A 21,018-nucleotide genomic window follows, 5' to 3' on the forward strand; every position below is an offset into this window, starting at 1 on the left:
ATTAGCAACTACTGCATGTTCTTAACACTGTGACTTACTATATCCAATGGCTCTTCATTATATCACTAACCCACATAAGAACTGGAAGGATTCTAAGTAATACGAATACAATATAAAGTTTAAACATCAAACCCATATATAAATTGTAACACACATTCTTTTCCACCTTTAAATGTGGACTTGATTTACAAACCTTCACATAAGATACTTGACTTTTAAAAAACATAATATAATCTCTGAGACACAATTGCTATGTAATACCCATACAGTACAGTAATATGTATGATTTTGACAACATCACCGAATGTAGTTCACAACACGAGACATTATTATTGAAAAAAATATTTACCCTCTTACTAGAAACACTGAATCATTTACCACTCTCAATACAGGTACATTAAAATCATTACAATACATCGCAAACGGTGTTTTTCGATACAATACAACCTACAGTACTTGTAACCTGAATATCTGTGTGTAACTAAAATTTATATCCTAATTTTCTGGATCAAACAGAAATGATCCCATTCTTGCTAAGTTTCCCTGCAAGCCATCTTACTCTGGATCACTGAGCTGAACTAACAAAATTGCCAATATACAGTATATTTACTTGAGTAATCAGTGGTCAAGTCCCTCAGAATGATTTTCTGAAGGGAACACTGTAAGGTAGTTTAATTTCAACTAATACAGGCAGTTAAAAAATCTTCATTCATGAATATACTGTATTTACAACTGGAGATACATACTAAACCTAATCCAAACATGGTGGTCACAACACAAACAGTATACACTGCATATTGACACTTATTTATACCCTAACCAAACTTCACTAAGGAGCTGCCCTTGATGAGCAACTGAAGTTTATTGACTTTGGGAACAAAAGGTAAAAGATAAAAATAATCTTCGGGGATGTTTGTGGGATTCTCCTCTCAGATATACTGTACAGTTTCTTCTGTAGCTTGAGTGTGGCCCAAAAGAAGAATAAATTGCAGTAAATTCTTAAAAACTTAATGAATTTATACCAATATACAGTACTGTATTTATGGCAATTAAGGATAATAAACATTTCTCAGGATAAATAAGATCTTGACTTTCCTAAAATTATCAGAATGACAATTAATACTACTAGAGCAATAACTCCTAGTTCACTGACTGTGTCATCACTGACATTCCAAGGTGTGGAAATGAGCAGGATCTGAAATGCTTTCAAAGATTCTACATTAATACCCACTTTAACTCAAACATAAATTTATATGAAATTTAACTGATGCTATAAATTATAATCACACATGGTACTAGCTAGAATCTTACAGGGAACTTCACTATACTCAACCAAGTTACAGTCTGCCAGGTTTCTAATACTGAACAGGGATGGAGTGAATACAAGAGTTCAGTACGTATTCGAATACGAATACAGTACAGTACAGTACGTATACAGTACTTCTAATTTCTAAGAATACAAATATGAATACAATACTGTAGTAATATCTCCATTAACCAGAATCCCTCAACACTGAAACTCTCCAATAGCCGGAACTGAAATTTGCTCGTAATTTTTCTAGAAAATTCCCTGAATTCCGGGTTTGGGAACAAATTCAGAGGTTGAAAATTAAAAAAAAAAAAAATCTGGAAAATCTGCCCAAATTTTTATTTCTGGGTCTGGGAGCAAAAGTTGATTATGAAATAATGCGCAATTACCGGAAAGTCTGAAAAAATTGCGAGAAATATCACCCCAAACCTTGTTGCTTAGGGCCTGGGGACAAGGCTTATTAATACTACTGTAGTACCCTTCATACAGTATACAGTAAAACACTTATTTTTACCTTATTATTCGGCTTGTCATTTAAGGATATCATATTGGAAACGTCTCATAGAGAATTTATTCAAGATCATTAGGTATCAAATTCATCTCTAACAAAATTTAAGTTTATAATGAATGCTAAAGGTGACAGGATCTGCTGGTGAGTACAATATATACAGTAGTACCTGTATACTGTACATTATTATGTTTACAGTATGAACAATGTTGTACTTGTACTGTACAGTGGTGATTGCGTAAATAACTATGGCTCCTACGAGCTTGGAACATACCACATTCCATGCTTTAACACAAAGTTCTATTCATGCCCATATCATTTAGATCTTTTGTTTTTTAAATATATTTATTTAACCAAACTTTTAGATGGAGTATTCAGGATTATTTTGATAAAAAAATATGATATGTCTAACGAAATTACAACTGATTTTATTGACTCCGATATCAAGATTTCTTCCTCTTTTTTTCTATAAAAGAATGGAATTCCCATCATTATATCACATCAAAATATTTCGTTTAAGGATATCTTATGGAAATGTCTCGAAGAGAATTTATTACGGATCATTATGGTATTAAATTCATCTCCCTATCACAACTGCCCACACTTGAATGAGGAAATGGGGGTTGAAGAATGACTGCACGACCCTCCCCCTTACCTTACACCCCAAAAAGGTACAACTCCCCCACTCTCAGCCCACATTACGCACGCACGCACGCACGCACGCACGCACGCACACACGCACCTGAGATCCCTACCCCGAGAATTTCTGTTCCACACCACAACCGCATCCAGCCCATACGTGCACGAACTGATCACTATAAGAACAGCCCAGTCCCAACCATTATAAAAATTATCAATAACTTGTAATAAACCAGTGTATTCACTCCCAGTAAACACGACTCCTTGCACTGTCACTATGTTGAAATGAACTGTAGTTTGAGCTTTTCCCCATCTAGTTATTATATATCTTATTTGTATCACTTAAGTTACTTGTATATTATTTGTAATTCGAAACCCATTCCCCAAATATGTAACTGCATATTTTCAGCCTTCTGGCTGCCAAGCTCTTTCAATAAACCGTTAATTATTATTATTATATTATTATTATTATTATTATTATTATTATTATTATTAATATTATTATTACACACACACCCCCAACATCTGTCCATCTGTGCAAGGTGTCTAGATTAAACACTTGGAAACTTTTCCCAGTAAGCTGAAAATATTCCAGGGATAAGGAATTTTTCCCAGTTTGAGAAACTTGTTTGGCTCGCCAGAAATCTCTCATCCCCGGAAGTGTTCTGCACTAATTGTTCCGGCTAACGGGGACATAACTGTACAACAGTGTCATTCCAATGCGAATATGAATACTTTATGAAAATATTCATAAATGCATTCATGGGTACTATTGGTTAAAAAACTAACTTTTTATTTCTATAAGTATGGTATGTACTGGTAGATGACTTTAAAATTGGTATTCAATACAGAATAGTATATCAAACCTATCCATTGTAAGAGCTCTATATAAGTCTTGGAGAAAAATTTGTTTATGTAACTTTATGAGCCAAGAGAAACTTTAAAGTCTACGTGCCTTCCCACTGACGGCAAAACACAAAATGTTGTTCTCACCATTAAGTTCTAGACAAGCTGCACAGGCAGTGTTGCTGTCATTTACCAATTAAAAAATAATAATTAAATGTACAGTACAACAGTAATACAGTATATGTTTGGCACACAAAATAATAATTTTCTTTCCAATTGTCTATAATAATGAATACAGCGGACCCTCCATTAACGAGTGGTTCAATTTACAAGATTTCAGTTAACGAGTTACCTCCTCAAGGACTTTCAGTTCTATTAACGAGCACAAATTCTATTAATATCAGCCTTACGAGAAACACATTTTGGTGCGTGCACCAGCTGATCGACTCGTCTGCCAATAATCGGTTCTATGTTTACCTTTGTTTCCAGTGGAGTAAACATCAAGAAAGTTGTGCTCATGAACATTTTTGCATTTTTACATTAAAATTATTGGTCATTCTGAAATTTAGGTAACATATTGATAATATATAGTGCAGTGTTGGTTTGAATACAACAAATCTGGAATTAGTTAAATAAATTGTTTTGAAATTAAAATTTTATTGGCGAAATTATCAAGCATGAGTCCGAAGAAATCTCGAGACGATTTCAATTCAAGTAAAACAAGAAATTATTAAGAAATACGAAGAAGGCATTAAAACCAATACACTCTGTAAAGAATATGGCATGTTGTCATCGACTGTGTCTACACTCAGCTGTTTGTGCTGCCGCTATGTAAACAAAGCTGCAGGGAATTCTACATACACACCTCAAATTAAGTGTTAAAAGACTTTGTTTTTTATTTATTATTGTACTGTATGCTGTACAATACAGTACTGTATTTTGTTTATATTTAATGTTTTGTTAATTCTATTGCTGGTATACAGTATACCTTGCAAGTACTTTTTAATTCATTTTAAGGAATTCTGTGAGTTGGAACCAATTACCCAATATCCCATTGAAATAATAGATTCAGTTAATGAGTGACTCTGTGGAACCAATTGTGCTCGTTAATGGAGGGATCACTGTATATACATGTACATATAACTTGAAAATGGAGTTAGAAATTATTGTTCAAAGAATAACTTTAACTTTAAGCTATAATATGGCATTACAGTGGGGTATGCTATAACGAATCTAATTGGTTCTAGAACCTTGTTCGTTATAGCATTCGTTCGTTATAGGATTAATCCGTTCCAGGCCCCCAAATACAATCACTTAACACTGAAAAATATAATATAAAATTGTAAAAAAGTGCATAAATATGCATCTAAACCCCTGAAATAAAGAATATCATTAATACTTGTAATAAAAAAACAATAAATTAGCAAAAAAAAAAATTAAATAATGTTCGTTGTAGGAGTTTCGTTCGTTATAGCATTCTCAATTTTATAGGTAAAACGGTTCGTTATAGGAATATTCGTAGTAGGATCCGTTCGTTATAGCATACCCCACTGTACATATGCATTCATCTCACACGATTCAAACGCATCACCAGTAGCCTACTCACCAAAGCGATGACCGTTGAGAGTTGTATGATATTTACCAACGGTTTGTTTAAATTTCTAATTTAAATGTATGATATATACCGGTAGCTTATCGGGTGACTCGGGTCACGGATTTAATAAGCCGAATGTACAGTCACTCAAAAATTTTTATATACAAAATTGTGTTGAAAAAATATGACACGGACAATGGAGTTCGGCAACCCTGCCGAGACCACCAGGAGTTGCAGTGTTCATTCTGAAATTCACCCCCCCTAGTAGATATAGTTTTTTGAGTGACTGTACATCCAAAAAACTCTCTCTCTCTCTGATACAAAGTAAATTCAGCAGCCAAGTGTATGGTTATTTCTATCAAGAAAATAATTATTATTCTTCAGATTATCCTACAAATATGAATACTTTGCCCGAGGATTCGAATAGGAATGCAAATACTTGGATTTCTAAGAATAATGCATTCGAATACAAATACCGAATACAGGTACTCCATCCCTGATACTGAAACCAGATTCTCAAAAGTTTCAAATGGTAATTCTTGCCATATGGTAGTCTCACAGCAGTAGCAGTATCATTATGGCTATTATCTCTATAGCAAGTGTTAAAGGAGGCAGCGGGATGCATACACATATCTCCATATTTATCTTAAACATTTCAAGTACAACCCTTTGAAAATTCAGACCTTAATGTATTAACATGTTCGATACTTCACTTAACATTACAGTACTCATCATCTGTACACATGACTATAAGACATTCGAGCTATTACAGGATACCTGCTTTATACTAAAACTTGACTAATACGTGTTCCCTCTACCTCCATCCATCTCTATTAGCTGTTCATTCAACATGGCCTCCCCTTCTTGTTCATCATCATCATCATCATCATCATCATCATCATCATCGTCATCATCAGTATTTAGAAGACTTAAATCATCATTTTCCCCATCATCAGGCAATGGAATGTTAGCACCCAGTTCTGTCTCTATAGATTCGGGTGGTGGTTGAAGGGCATCAGAGGAGTCAGGCTTGGCATTCCCAGTAATATCTGTATCCTTGAGAGTAATTGGAGCATGACACATGGGACATTTATCTTGCACGTAGAGCCACTTGCGTAGGCAGGGACCATGAAACAGGTGATTACAGTGAGTAGTTCTGGCTGAAGTCATTTCTGCATAACAAATGGCACAAACATCATTATGGGCTTCCAACTGTTCCTGGGAAGCTTCGGGTAGAGCCGATATCTTTTTGGCTGCCTCTAATCTTAGCAAAAAACTCTTCCACCCTTGTTGAAGACGTTGCCAAACATTAAAGTAACAGTGAATAAGCAATACAACTGCATTGATCCATGACCACTGGCCTGTTATAGACTCCTTGACTCCAGCACCTACAACAAACACAGCCACAATAAACTCAAAAACCCTTGTAGTTGCTCTAGTGTAATAAACCAAGTCATCTAAGCCTGGCCAAGGTTGAGCACAAACAGCATCCCATGTAAGTAGTATATAAGTGGCTAAGAGACCTAATACTTGTACAGAAGTCATGATGCTTGTAGATACAACAAGAAGCAACCAAAAGTCTTGCTCAAATATGAGAGTGAACATATATACCATGTACAATGGAAGCAGCAGCAAAAGTAAGCACGCAGTCACTGCCCGAGCGTGCCGAGATATGGATGCCACACCCTGAGCACTGAGGGCCAGAACTACTGGCTCAACAATTTCATACATACTCTGGACCAATGAGGATACAACAATTAGCAATATTATGGATAAAACTGCCAAACGCTCAGGCATAGCCATGTTTAATAGTGAAGTCTGTACAGCCAGGAGAGCCATGGTGACTCCCTCCGTCCAGCCGGAGTGTACCAGGTCATCCGGCAGTGGTGCAGCTCCGGGACCGGCCGTGTATGTTCTAGTGATAGACAAAATAATCCGTGAAGCATAAGAGACTGCCACACACGTGCCAGCCAACATAAGTGGTGTGTAACATACCTCAGCAGCGCTCTGCACTACTACCAAGTACCACATCTCACTCTGTGTTGTGCTTCCCATTGATGGTGTGCTGGCAGTCCCTACTGATGCCCCTTGACCAGTTACTGCTGAAGCTACACCAGCCATAGCACCACCAGATGATGTGATAACTGTCCCAGGCTTAGAAGCTACAGCTGTGTTATGAGAAGGCAAATAATGGTTGTACAGCTGTGTAGTAAAAAGCATCAACCAGAATATAAGTAACTGTATAGGAACAAATAGTCGACTCCAGAGCGTAATTATGACCCCCAGAGGCCCATACAGTTCAATCATCTCCATCAGAGTACCATATATGTGCTTCAAGAACCTGAACACATGAGGAACACACAGGAATATATACTGTACAGTCAAGAATATAACAAAACAAGAGGCAAAGTTGTGTGTCAAGTGAAGCTCCGTCACTGGGAAGCCAGCTAGCCGGGCAAACACAGGCACAAGATACACAAGCAGCAGGATCTGAAATGAAGACAAAACATATTTACAATATCTATTAATGAGAACAGAACAACAGCAAATCTCTCCAAAGCAAAATTAAATATTCCCTTTGTTACACTTCAAGGTAAATAACTTGTGGCAGGTGTAGTCAGCCACAGTATTTGGACAGTACTGTAACTGGTTTACACACAAATGGTTATACAAAACACATGTCACAATACTATTCTTAGTACAGGTAATCCCCGATTTAAGAAGGTTTGGTTTATGAAAATCTGACATTACAAAAAAAAAAATTTTGCCTCATGATTCGATTTATGAATGAAAAATCTAAAATTACACCCAAAAAATTAACCAGTTTCATATTTTTTTGTACATAATAATGAAAATATGCTAAAATAAGGCAGTTTTTGCTACCAGTATGATTACTTTACTAACTTACTTCACTATTCTCTAAAACTCACATTGTTATCAAGTCTACAAATAAACTTTCAGTGTGTCATCATTCTCCTACAATCACCAGATAAGTTACTCCTCAAACTCTCATAAGACAACTACAGGTAGACTCACCTACCATCAACTCAGTCAGTTGCCTCATTGTCCTCTTTCTTTTCATTTACTCTCATGTAATATGTGGCAAATTAGTTAAAGAATATTATTCTTTGTTTTTAATTTTATATGATAATTGTGTACAATAAAGGTGTTGAGTTATAAGGGAAAGTGCAAAATTTGGGAATGAAAAAAGCCAGCAGGGGTGGATACTGCCAGCAATGCTCGAGTGTGTGTAAATGTAGCGTCATCTAACTGACAGCAGTATTCGAAAAAAAAAAGCAGCAGGAATTTAGGATGATGCAATAACTCATCAGGGGTTCAGCATAGGATTTCTTTTTCATAGAGAAAGTATCTCCAATATAATTATAGAATGGAAATCAATACAGGAATACCTTGCTATTCGCAACCCCACTTATCTGCAATTGATATTTTAGCACCCCTATTCTATATTCACAAAGCATATCCCGCTTATTTGCAAATAAAATATTATGATACCCTACAGTAATATTACAAAACAGGCGGGCTAGCCGCAGCTCTCATATTCTGATGTAAGGCCTACTTAACAAGAGCATATTTTCTGGGCACATGGACCTAAGCGGTCTAAAAATTAATGAAGTTGAATTGCACCGTTCACACGGAGCACACATGTGAAAATTCACACACAGGAGACGCTCACCACACGCTTGTACCTGTACAGTACTTCCAAATAATGGCATGAAAAAATATGCCAAGCATTCTGAATTCTTCATATGGCAATGGTAAATGCTACTTTAAATGTTTACACTCTAAATTTACAAATGCCGTGTACACACATACTCGGTGTTCTCTTGTAATGTATTTATGTTGTTGTAGTTATTTTATTGCATTATATGGAGTGTACCTGTATACAAAAAAAATATGTTGCTACTGTATTAAATAAGAAATATGAAGAGCAAAGTCAGTCAGTCAGTCAGTCAGTGTGTGTGTGTGTGTGTGTGTGTGTGTGTGTGTGTGTGTGTGTGTGTGTGTGTGTGTGTGTGTGTGTGTGTGTGTGTGTGTGTGTGTGTGTGTGTGCATGTGTGTGTGTGTGCATGTGTGTGTGTGTGCATGTGTGTGTGTGTGTGTGTGTCAGGTCACCAATTAGATGTACCTATAGCTACATCCCCCTACCAGGTGAAGCTGTGTAATACAGTACATGTAATTATTTTTCAACTCATAATTTTGAACAGATAAACAGTATGCATTTTCATCTCATTTTTTTTTACTCTGTTACATGCACACACAAATGTTCATACAGAATGTGTGAAAAAAATAAAAATAAAAAAAGATTACCATCAGGTGAAAAACAAAGAGAACAAACATTTCTTATGTCTGCGGTAGTTCGTGTGCGATCAAGGGAAGGGGAGGAGGGGAGCTGTGTCGGGGTGAGGTAGTGGTGACGGGAGTGTGGTGGTGGTGTGAGGTAGTGGTGGCAGGCAAGGCCACATTAACAATGGTGCCGAAAGAGCCCGGGCCGGGGGCCCTTGGACTTTGTCAATATTTGTTATAAAAAAAAAAAAATAATGCAAATTTTGAAGCCCATTACATTGTAGCATAAAATAGTAAATATTTTTATGGTTTGGTAATAAAAGCCAAAACAATCACAGTTACTTTGTGATGAATTTATATTGATAACGGGAAAAAAGTTTTGTCAACTGTTTGCATAGACTCAGACTGCAAAATACTACTCCCAATGTCTAGATTCTACACTTCGCTGTAACACAGAGCTCCATTCACGAGGCGCCTCGCACACCCATATCATATAGATTTATAGATTTTTTGTTTCTCTTATTGGAAACATGTTGTGGAGAATTTATTCAGGATTTATTATGGTATTTCATCTCTCCAACACAATTACAACAGATGCTGTGAATAAAACTTTATCCAGTTTTTTTTTAGCCGTAAATATTTTCACTCCTACCCGCAGTCTAGAAATTATGGGCGAGTGTTTGTTGGTGCAAGATGAGCTGCATACTTTAGAGTCAAGATGAGAAGAGTAGTTTAGACTCTTGAAAACTTTCCCCAACACCCAGAAACATTCTGGAGATGTGAGTTAGTGCCTGTCTGTGCAAGACACGTAATTTAGACTCTTGGAAACTTTTCCCAATACCCGTAAAAATTACGGGGATGTGGGATTTTCCGTGTTTGAAAGTCGTCTCGTTACCCAGAAATCTCTCATGCCCAGAAGAACTCTGCACCAATTGTTCTGGCTAACGGAGATATCATTGTATAATTTTTATTAATCCTCACATTTACTGGTACTGTACTACAGTACTGTATACAAGCGACCTTGGTCCCTAATTGCCTTGGATAATGAGGAGTGTACATTGAAAAATATGTGATGAAAGCTGCCAACTGGGAACGCATCCCCTTACCCCCTATTTAAATTAATCCTTATGGGGAAAATTTACCCAATACAGTATTTGCAAATTCGTTGTTCACAATGACTTCAGGAATGCATTCCTTGCGATAACCGGGGTATTCCTGAATATTACTACAGTAATAGATTTATTATACATGTTGGCATCCGGCTACTTGTAAATTCAGGTATAAGATTATTATTGTAGATAGATAGATACAAGTAATAGAAGCTCCAAAAGTTGCTGGTAGCGAAAGTCAGAGCGGGGAAGATGACAGAAGATGAAGCAGGGGGTTAGGAAGGGTATTGTAGTGGGAGAGATAGAGCCATGGCTTTACACGACTGCGTTATATTTGATTTACTAGCGCAGAGCGCACAAATTTTTCTTTTTGTCTGTGTTGGGTGTGTGATCCTCGGGTCACCACTCCTCCGGATTGTGTTAGATACAAGTAATAGAAGCTCCAACAACTATCTCTGAATACGAATTCGCAACTTTTCGATTTACAACAGGTACCTACTTACTGCGAGGTGTACAGGGACCAAGGGGGCTAGGAAGAGTGTCCAAACAAATTTCCGCCGGCCCGGGAATCGAACCCGTGACATCTTGCTTGTGAAGCAAGAGCGGTACCGCTCTACCACCGGCGCCCCATTATTGTAGTATACTGTACTGTACTGCATATAAGTACGGGAGTCAATGAGACCACAGTATATGATCTCATTTACAAAAGGATTTTCAGGAATGGAACCTTTTCATAAATCGAGGAATGCCCGCAATTACAGAGGAAATTTATATAAAAGTACTGTATACGCACGCACATGTGCGTGCACATACACACAATTTACATCTTCCTAATCTTTTGGTCAGAGGATAAAAATCTATTTATAAAAATTTATAAGCCAGTAATAAGAAGTACTGTACAGTGATCCCTTGATTAACGAACGGTTCAATTAACAAAATTTCGGTTTACGAATTAGCTCCCATAAGGATTTTCAGTTCCATTAACAAACAAAACTTTGATTAGCGACAGCCTTACGAGAAACGCTCTTTGTTGTGCGCATCAGCTGATCAGCTAGTCTGCCAATACAGTAATTGGTAGAGTAAATATCAAGAAAGTTGTACTCTTGAATATTTTTGCATTTTTTTATATTAATATTATTAGTCATTCTGAAATTTAGTTAACATATTGATAATATATATACAGTACAGGGAACATTTTTGTGTGCCCTTCAGCTGATCGAATCACCCACCAACTCTTCGCAGTTTAACTTTGTTTACAGTGGAGTGAACATCGAGTTTGTTGGTCTCTTGAACATTTTTGCATTTTTACATTAAAATTATTGGTCATTCTGAAATTTAGTTAACATATTGATAATATACAGTGCAGAAATTATTATGAAACATGAAGAAGGCATTAGACCAACACACTCTGTAAAGAATATGACATGTCATCATCGACTGCCTCAACAATCAGCGGTTTGATATGTAAACAAAGCTGCCAGGAATACGACAAACACCTCAAAGTAAGTTAAAATACAGTATTCTATTGTTTTTTATTTATTATTGTACAGTATAATATATAGTACAGTAACGTATTTAGTTTATATTTAATGATTTATTAATTCTATTACTGGTATACAGTACTTTGTATGTATACTTTTTCTGTGAGTTGGAACCAATTACTCAATATCCCATTGAAATATTAGATTCAGTTAATGAATTTTCGGTTAACAACCGAATCTGTGGAACCAATTGTGTTCGTTAATGGATGGACCACTGTACTATAGAGGGCAGGTTTTATCTCCAACAATACTATCCATCAATAAAAGCAATCTCACAACATACTGTCAACAGGTGAACATCTACACTATCATTTGTAGCAGCCATCTTACCTTATCCTTGTTACACTCTAAGTCCAGGAAGAATGTTACAAACGTGGCCACCAGTGTGTGAAATACAATCGCTGCAACTTGTTGTCTCAGGTACAGTGTTTCCATATCATTATGAGGGTCAAACAAGGACTTCTGCAGCATCAGCATATTTGAGAATCCCTAAAAAGTTCATTAATTTATAAAGTAAGAGGAACATGGAAACAACCAACACCCAGACAGTAATAATCTTAAGAAAGAAAAAAACACACAGGACTTCATCAAATAGCTTGGCTAATTTGAACTGCTCAAAAAGTATAGCAAAGGCTGTAATTCCTATTCTCATTGAAGATGTCATTATTTTTCTATAACTCATCATTTCTACTACAGAATTAATATCGTACACAAACTATACTTTAAGTCCTGCGCAAAAATTTTCTGTGCCACAAATGATACAGTACAGTATATGGATAAACATATACAGTATTACCCCAGCCAGAATATAATTTACACTGCTGGAATTCTTACAATATGATGATCATTTTGAATATAAACATCATGGATTTTGCATTAGACATACAAATTTTAGATCTAATGTAATAATTTGGTTTACACAAAGCAAATAATTTATCTTTTGTGCAAAATATATGAAGTTTACATTCAAAATATTCCCTGACCTGCAAGGAATCCAGAAATGTCAATTATATTATCCTAACTTTAGTCGGAGGTATTATTTATTACTATACGTTAAAATCTAGTGTTTTCACCCAAACATTTCTCAGAGAGGTAGGAGCCAGTGAGCTGGGAAGACGGGGGGGGAGGGGAAGGGGGAGTTGGAGTCCATTATCTGAATGGACATTAACCTGGCGACTGTATTTCTCTTAAATATTAATTGTGTGTTCATACCATCATAAAATTAAGATGTTATTTTTACTACAACATAGGTATTGTGTCGGAAAAAGTGGAGTTTGGGGGTCGGGCCAATCTCTATTGGAATTAATCCCATATGTTCTGTTGTTCACTTTACGCGGTTTTCACTTTCCGCGGTACCCTGTGGGTTCAATTGACCGGTAAATCGGGGTACTACTATATATACTTTATCAAAATATAAGTCATCAAAAAATCTTCCCCTTGACTAAAAAATTTAAAACTACTAAATTTAAGAGCCATAAATGACTATGTACAGTAGTGTGGATCCTGAAGCCCAAGTTAGTGACTGGCTCTTGTACCAATGTGATTTGATGTGTGTGGAGGTGGGGTATTACTTTCTTAAGGCGGCAGAACACTGGACACTTTCCTCCGAACATGGTCCGGCCAGCAAAACAAAAAGATGTTTTGCGTCACACTGGCAGGTTTTGTTGGCACGTCTGCCCAATGCAACAAAACAACAATAAAGCATCAAGATGAGGTTCGCCATGGATCCCATTAATACAGTTGAGGCCTTCATGATAGTGCTATAGTTCTTCAATTGCTGAAGCAAGTGAGGCATCTGCAAATGCTAATAGAAGACAGTGGATGCATAGTGAAGTTTTTTAAAAGTAGTGGCAGCTGGCTGGTCAAAGAAGACCCTGAATAATGATTTAATAATACTAAAGAAGTTTTAAAGTGAAAATTAAATAGAAATATGTCACTGTTTACGTGTTACATTTTAAATTATTATTGCTTCATGATTTATTTCAATTTTTACTTGAAATTATATAAGCTCATTTGAGCACTAATTTGGCCAGCAAAGATCCCCACCAAACAGTTGTCCATTTCTAGCAAAAGCCGAAATCTTGCTGCTTGTTGGGCGTTTAGGCCAACGGCTAACAAAACGAGTAACATGTTTGGAGGAAAGTGCCCAATGCGCCACCACCTTTAGCCTAACTTTTTTTCTTTTCTCTTTTTTTAACGGGAAACAGCCCACCCGCGCACAGGTCATCAACCCACAACGGGGCCTAGGGGACAACAAAATAAGAGTAAAAAGAAATTAAAAATAGAAAAGAAAAAGATTATATAAATCTACACCACAAAAATGCTGGTAAATCAGCTTTTTAAATTGAGACATTGTATGAGTATGGAAACACAGAAGAAGGCAGAGCATTCCACAGTTTGGCTGTGTGAGGAAACAAGGATGTACTATAACGGGTTATTCTAGTGTACCCGACAACCACAGAGAAACTGTGGGCAACGCTGGCAAGATGAGTGTTACAAGCCCACGGCCTTGCCGGCAGTACACAGGATGCCTAATCCACAAAACATTGCCCGTTAAAGTATCTGTAAAAGAGAGAGAGTGAAGCAACATTGCAGCGAAGAGAAAGGGAAGAGAGATTATCAACTAGAGGAGAGTCAATAAGACGAAATGCCTTTGATTCCACCCTATCTAACAGTTGGACAGAAGAAAAGCCACCCCAGATATGAGAGCAGTACTCCAAGTTAGGGCGAATGAATCCCTTATAAACTTGAAGCAACTGCTCAGGAGTGAAGTAGCTACGGCATCTGTACAGCATTCCCAGCTTTCGGGAGGCAGCTTTAGCAATGTGTGGCTTCCATGACATATTAGAGGAAATGGTGAGGCCTAGCAAATCTATTTTAGAACTTGGCAGAATGATTGCATCCTGAAATGTGATTGGTGGGACATCTTATATTAATTCTGCTCTCATACATTTTTTACAGTCCAGTACAGTACAGGTATAAAGATTTTTTTAAAAGTCAACAAAGCATATGTATACAAATTTCTTTCACTCAAAATTCCCCAACCAAATATTGTATAGCTTTTGATAGGGTAAACACAATAAACTTCCATGTCTTGGAAAAAAATAGGCATTAATGAAGGAGATTTTAGAATTTAAAAAAAAATCTTTAGCAATGTTAGTAAAAAATGAACTTATAAATACAGTACTGTACTAGGTTCAAATTTTGACATGTAATAAGACACGGATGTGTTCTATTTCCAGCATTGTAAAATATATATAGTGTACAGGGGGAGTATTTAAAATATTTAATGAGAGAAATTCTATTCTCAGTAACAATGAAGGAATAAAAGTTAATGATAAAGTAATATCAATTATATATTAAGCAGATGATAATTCTCTATCACGGACAGTGAAGAGGCATTACAAAAACTGATGAACAAACTAGTGGAAAAGGGTGAAGAATATGGGTTCAAAGTTAATGCTGTAAAGACAAAAATAATGGATATTTCCAAATAAATCCTAAAATAAAATCTATGGTAAACAAAGGGAGACTGAAATAAGTGGAAAATTTTGTGTACGTATTTGTGAAGTAAAATTAGCTGTGATGGTAGATTGGGAGAGAAATCAAAACAAGAATAGGTCAAGCATAAACAGTAATTAATAATATACATGACCTAATAAACAAGGATATTACCTTCAATTTGAGAAAAAAGTTGTTGAAATGCTATATAAGGTCAGGATTGATGTATGGGTCAAAAGCGTGGACACTTCCAGCAGACACCAGAAAGAGGTTAGACGTAATTGGCTTTTGAAATGTGGTGTTATAAGTAAATGATAACAATAAATTACACAAACAGGAAACAAAGCGAAAAGTACTAAGATTGCCAAAAACTTCAAGAGAAATACTTTAAATTTATGGAACAAAGAAAATGAGACACTTTGGTCACGTTGGAAAAATTAAATTAAAAACTGGGTCCCCAAAAAGATGTTAAATCTTGAAGAAATGGTAAAAAAAAAAAAAGAGCCTAGTGGAGGATTGTGGTTGCCAACCCTGAGATATAAGGATGGCACTTTGATTGAGTGACATCATATGAAAATATACTTTTAAGCCTATAATGTATATGTAAAAGTAGGAGTCAATATAATTATGTCACAGCATTAACTCAGGACAATTTTTAATGTAAAAGCAGTGAGGGTGTGAGAGTACTGTGAACACGGCAACCAGAACTACGAGACGGCTGCCTAATTAAAGCTTTCCTGTGCTCACCATGGCTGCTCATCAATTTATCACACTCATTCTGAAATACTGTAAGAAAAGCCTTCAGCCTCAACACCTTTACTATAATGGAGTAGTTTGGGTTTACTGTTATATTCAAGGGCTGAGAGACAGAAATTTGAAGCCATAAATACTTCCCATTCTTTCCCAATATTATCAGCTTTAATGTCTGTAGGTCCACCATCTCCAGTTAGACAACCCTTGGTGAAAACATGAGTTTATTGTAGGTTTGGAACAGAGTAAAAAATATGGATTGAAATAATAAAAAAAATCTGCTTGGGTAGAGGTAATAAAAATACCTTGAAAGTCATATACAGTACTGGACTGAATTAAATTTCAATTTAAAAGGAAATGATTTACTGTATTTGAGTTTGTTTGTAAAGTCACAAACCAAACATCAAAAGCTAAAGTAGAAAGTGTACAACACAAAATGTAATTGACAGATGGCTGTAAGACCACAAGCATTCTTACACAGTACACCCTGTTGGGGGTATATAAAAAATAATGGTACAGTACCTGGAAACTGACAGTACCATAATCTGGCCACTGATTCACCAGATGCTTTTCACCTTCAATATAATAATTGGAGAAAGTATCGGCTGCAGCCAGGACAGCGATGGTGAGGTAATGCATGTATAAACTGACTAGTTGTTCTAGGGGTAACAACAGCACCAATACACCCTGGATCACCGCTGTGGAAGACAACAACACGTCAAAACTTTCCCCTTATGGAGGACGGGAAAGGTAGGGATGGCCATAGCCACTATATAACCTGCCAAAGTGAATATCTGTGGGACCTCATGAAGATTAGGAGCCCAGCTTATTTAACCTAATGATTAAATACCCTAATGCTAAATGGGGGGTTTAGGTTAGATAAAGTTAAGATTATGTTAGGTTACGTTAGCATTAGGGTGTTCAATTATCAGGTGATACAAATGGGAGCTCCTTGTCCTCTCTTCATGATATCCCATTTATAAGTCAATCACCACCAAAGGAAGTGAAATGACAATTAAACTGATAAATTCCTAACAGCTGTTCTTATAATTATGACAAAATACACATTACAACAGCAAATATATTTAATGCAGGGACATCCTACCTACCAAAACTGATCTGGTAATTACAATGACAGGACAAAACTCTTCCCTGTTTAGTATACAGTACAGTACAGTACAGTACAGTACTGTATGTATTTTAAAATGTCATTAACAGTCTGTACAATACTTTATCTTCCTTTACATTCAAAGTGAAGTATGTGTGTAATTTTCACATGGCTTGAGTGATGAACAAAGTACTGTTCTGTACTATACTACAAACTTGACTCACCAAATATTGCAAACCCAGACGATACAACGTCCGCCCAAGCCAAGGATCGAGGAATACAGTTGCGAATATCATTTTGATACCAATAATCGAGAATAAAATAGCCGGGGACTCTCAAGATTACAGTCGCTATGGCCTCAAACTGTTCACCCTTCAGCTTCCATCCTCGAGCCCCTGAAACACAAGGTATAGAATCACTATAGTATTACCTAAAAGTACAATGCATAGATGTATAAAAAACCAAAACATATACACTGTATCAGCATTATCATCTGTAATATAATAAGAACATTTCACCAATAGCCTTATTATACTACTGCCACTTTAATCATGAACCAGATCATGAAGATGAACGAAGATTATTTCATCCATGTTTTAATTTGTACAGTAGTTTCCAAATCTGGAACCTGTTGATACATTTTTTTTCTACCTGTGCCACTGCCCATGTGCCTCTGGTGCTCTGATGAAAAAAGCAAACCATCACTTAACTTTGTCTGACTTTAACAGGAACAAAAGATTCAGCTTTGTCAACTGCACCTAAACTCAAATATTATTGACTATAGTACAGTGATATCTCCGTTAGCCGGAACAATTTGTCCAGAGCACTTACAGGAATGAGAGATTTCCGGGTAACGAGACAGCCCTCTCAAAGCAGGAAAAAAATTCCTCATCCCCGGAATTTTACGAGTAATGAATTTTTTTTTCGGAAGTTGCAGAATGATGCATTATTTCATCTCTCAAAGCCAGAAATAAATCCCTAATCCCTGGAATTTTCCTGGTAACGGAAATATGTTCTCGTAAGTTCCAGAATGATGCATTACAGTAAATACAGGTACTGTACTTCACTTTAAAAAGTTTCAAAATAACGATTCATAACAATAACGAGTCTTAACGACAGTAATGAAAAGCCTGGTATGCCAACCAACCTAAATATCTTTGCTCACTTCATACCTGACTGTAACCTAACCATCGACAGTGACTTGTGATTTACCTCTGTATTATTTTTTACTTTTATCTTCTTCGCCACTGATCGGCTCATTAGCCGCTTGGGTGATCGGTCATGTCTCTGTTACACACTGTTGGCAAATACTAGACATGCACTGTCTCCTGAAAATATCTGAACCTGCTCCAGTGTTGGTCAAGTCTGGTCTTGAAAGAGCTCACACTCGGTGCCGTCACAACACTCTCTGGCAGGTTGTTCTAAGAGTTCACAACTTTCACTCCGGAAATGTTAGCCCTCACATTTTTCTGGACTTGCGGCTTCTTCAACCTTGAGTTGTGACCCCTTGTGGGGCAAGCGTTCACCAGCTCCAAGTAAGGACACTCAACTGAAATGTGCCCTTTGAGGGATTAGGGTCATCTCATACCCAACTCACGAGATAACTCATACCCAAGATTACTTGCAGCCAATTCAAGAGATAATCCATACCTATTAGTATATGTACCCTTCGCAAGTAGCTGCTGTCACAGCATTATTATTGCTTATTACGAACTATTCAGGGCCGGATTAAGGGAGGGGCACAGGCGGCAAATGCCCCGGGCCCCCTCAGACGGCAATGAAGGTTAAATTTGTATTTAACACGATGATTTACACTAGAAATACCTATTTTCAAAATTCAGCTGTGGGCAGAGATCACTGGGCCTAAGTCACCAAGGACCGACTTCACTGGCACCCTCTCAACTACTGCTTATTTCCAACAGCAAAGAAGGTCACATTTGCATTTAACATGATGATTTACACAATAAAAACCCATTTTCAAAAGTCAATTAGGTGGTGGCAACTTCTAAATTTTGACCCCATGAACTTCAGTTCATTGTGAACATACAACCCAAGGTCCTTTTTTGCGGTCCGAATAATTACCCAAATGTACCCAAATGTAGCCGCAATGAAGTCAAATAATGGTCCTACATGAATAAGTCGGGTTACCAATCACTTCTCGACTAGTATTTGGTGTCACACAGTCACAAAAAATTGGAAAACTTACTTTAATCTGAGTTAATACATCGCGCGCATGAACCGAGGGAGCGAGGAATTACCCAAATGTAGTCGCAATGAAGTCAAATGATGGTCGTGCAAGCGTAAATCGGGCTGTGAATCACTTCTTGATTATTATTTGGTGTCATAGTCACAAAAAATTGGTAAACTTAATTTAATCTGAGTTGTGTGGTGTTAGGATAGGTTATGTTAGATTAGGTACATGCACTTGATCTATTAACTCAGATTAAATTAAGTTTACCAATTTTTTGTGACTTCGTGACACCAAATACTAGTCGAGGTTAGGTTAGGTTAGATTAGGTTTGGTACATGCACTCGATCTATTAACTCAAATTAAATTACGTTTTCCAATTTTTTTTTACTTTGTGACACCAAATACTAGTCGAGAAGTGATTGGTAACCCGATTTATTCATGTAGGACCATTATTTGACTTCATTGCGGCTACATTTGGGTAATTAGTCGGACCCCCTTTTTTGCGTTCGGTCTCAATTTATGCAGTTTTTTAGTCTAGCTGGAACATATGATATGCCTCCTTACCATTGGTACGTCCTAAGTGCATCCTCTTACACTACATGACACTGAATCTTAGCAGCCATTTCTTTGACCATTCTTGAAGCTCACAGGATAAGGAATTAACGTACTATCATTTTGCACTGGCCTAAATGTCCCTTCTGTTTCATTTTCAGATACTATTGTAATGCTGTAGGACAGTTATAAGATGAATAAAGCCTCGTTAGTTTCTGGCTCACTCTATTTCATTACAAAGTCGTAAATAATTACCCAACTAAGACCATCCGTCTATCACCTACACTTAATTACTACCGTAGACAAATTCCACAATCATATACATCAACTGAGGTACAACTACCATTTATATTCATCTTATATGAATGATAAAGTAATCATTGACTCACATTTACCTCTTATACGCCGACGAATACTGTAGTCCATGATGAATCATTAAAAGTGAGTGTTACCCCATCACTGTGACCACCCATGACACTACACCAGATGGAGTCAGTCACGCCATAAAACAAAACATGGATAAAAACAATAATCTTATAAATTCGTCATTTAAGTTCATATTAGTTCATCGTATACATAGATAGTGAGAGCATGCAAAAACTCGTGAATATAATCACTCAATAAAACTGTTATAAGTTTAATTCCACTCGGATCCCAGTGCAAACACCAAAAGGGAAAAAAAAAACGTTTAGAATCTACCATTAACACAGAGTTACAAGTTTTCTAAATTCAAGAAATTTTATTAAAAAAAGTTCGCCTCTGAACAATCGTGTTATTTGCGTAATTGCCATTGTACTCGTTTTTACCTTGCTCCTCTGCTTATTTGCATTTAGACATCATAAGAAAACATCAGTAAATATTTCATAAATCTATTACTATTGTTACGTATGTTTTCGAGCACACATTAAAGCATGTACTATAATGATACGGAGTCAGTATCAGTATTATTGACCGATTCATGAGGGTCTCTCAGGCTCTCGTGACGCCAAGGAAAACAGCACCAATGTGCTATGACGTCCCTGCATGTTGTTGTCACGCAAACGTTTGAGTTTGATTGGGTAAAAT

The 21,018-nt window shown here is 36.7% G+C and overlaps 1 protein-coding gene across 2 annotated transcripts; it reads right to left on the reverse strand.

Moving 5' to 3' along the window:
• Positions 1 to 4,741: 4,741 nt before the first annotated feature.
• Positions 4,742 to 20,475, reverse strand: LOC121864610 (RING finger protein 145-like). 2 transcript variants are annotated; one of them, XM_042363698.1, is made up of 5 exons: positions 20,349 to 20,475; positions 17,435 to 17,605; positions 16,625 to 16,800; positions 12,182 to 12,340; positions 4,742 to 7,386 (listed from the first exon to the last, which is right to left on the reverse strand). In XM_042363698.1, exons 1-5 carry the CDS (start codon positions 20,377 to 20,379, stop codon positions 5,695 to 5,697), a joined length of 2,229 nt encoding a protein of 742 aa, XP_042219632.1. In that variant the 5' UTR covers positions 20,380 to 20,475; the 3' UTR covers positions 4,742 to 5,694. The 2 variants fall into 2 exon arrangements, with proteins under 2 accessions (XP_042219632.1, XP_042219631.1); XM_042363697.1 differs by having other exon boundaries at positions 20,343 to 20,468.
• Between the last annotated feature and the right edge of the window lie 543 nt (positions 20,476 to 21,018).

Source organism: Homarus americanus, unplaced genomic scaffold (assembly GCF_018991925.1).
Source record: "Homarus americanus isolate GMGI-L3 unplaced genomic scaffold, GMGI_Hamer_2.0 scaffold57965, whole genome shotgun sequence".
NCBI classification, from domain to species: domain Eukaryota; kingdom Metazoa; phylum Arthropoda; class Malacostraca; order Decapoda; family Nephropidae; genus Homarus; species Homarus americanus.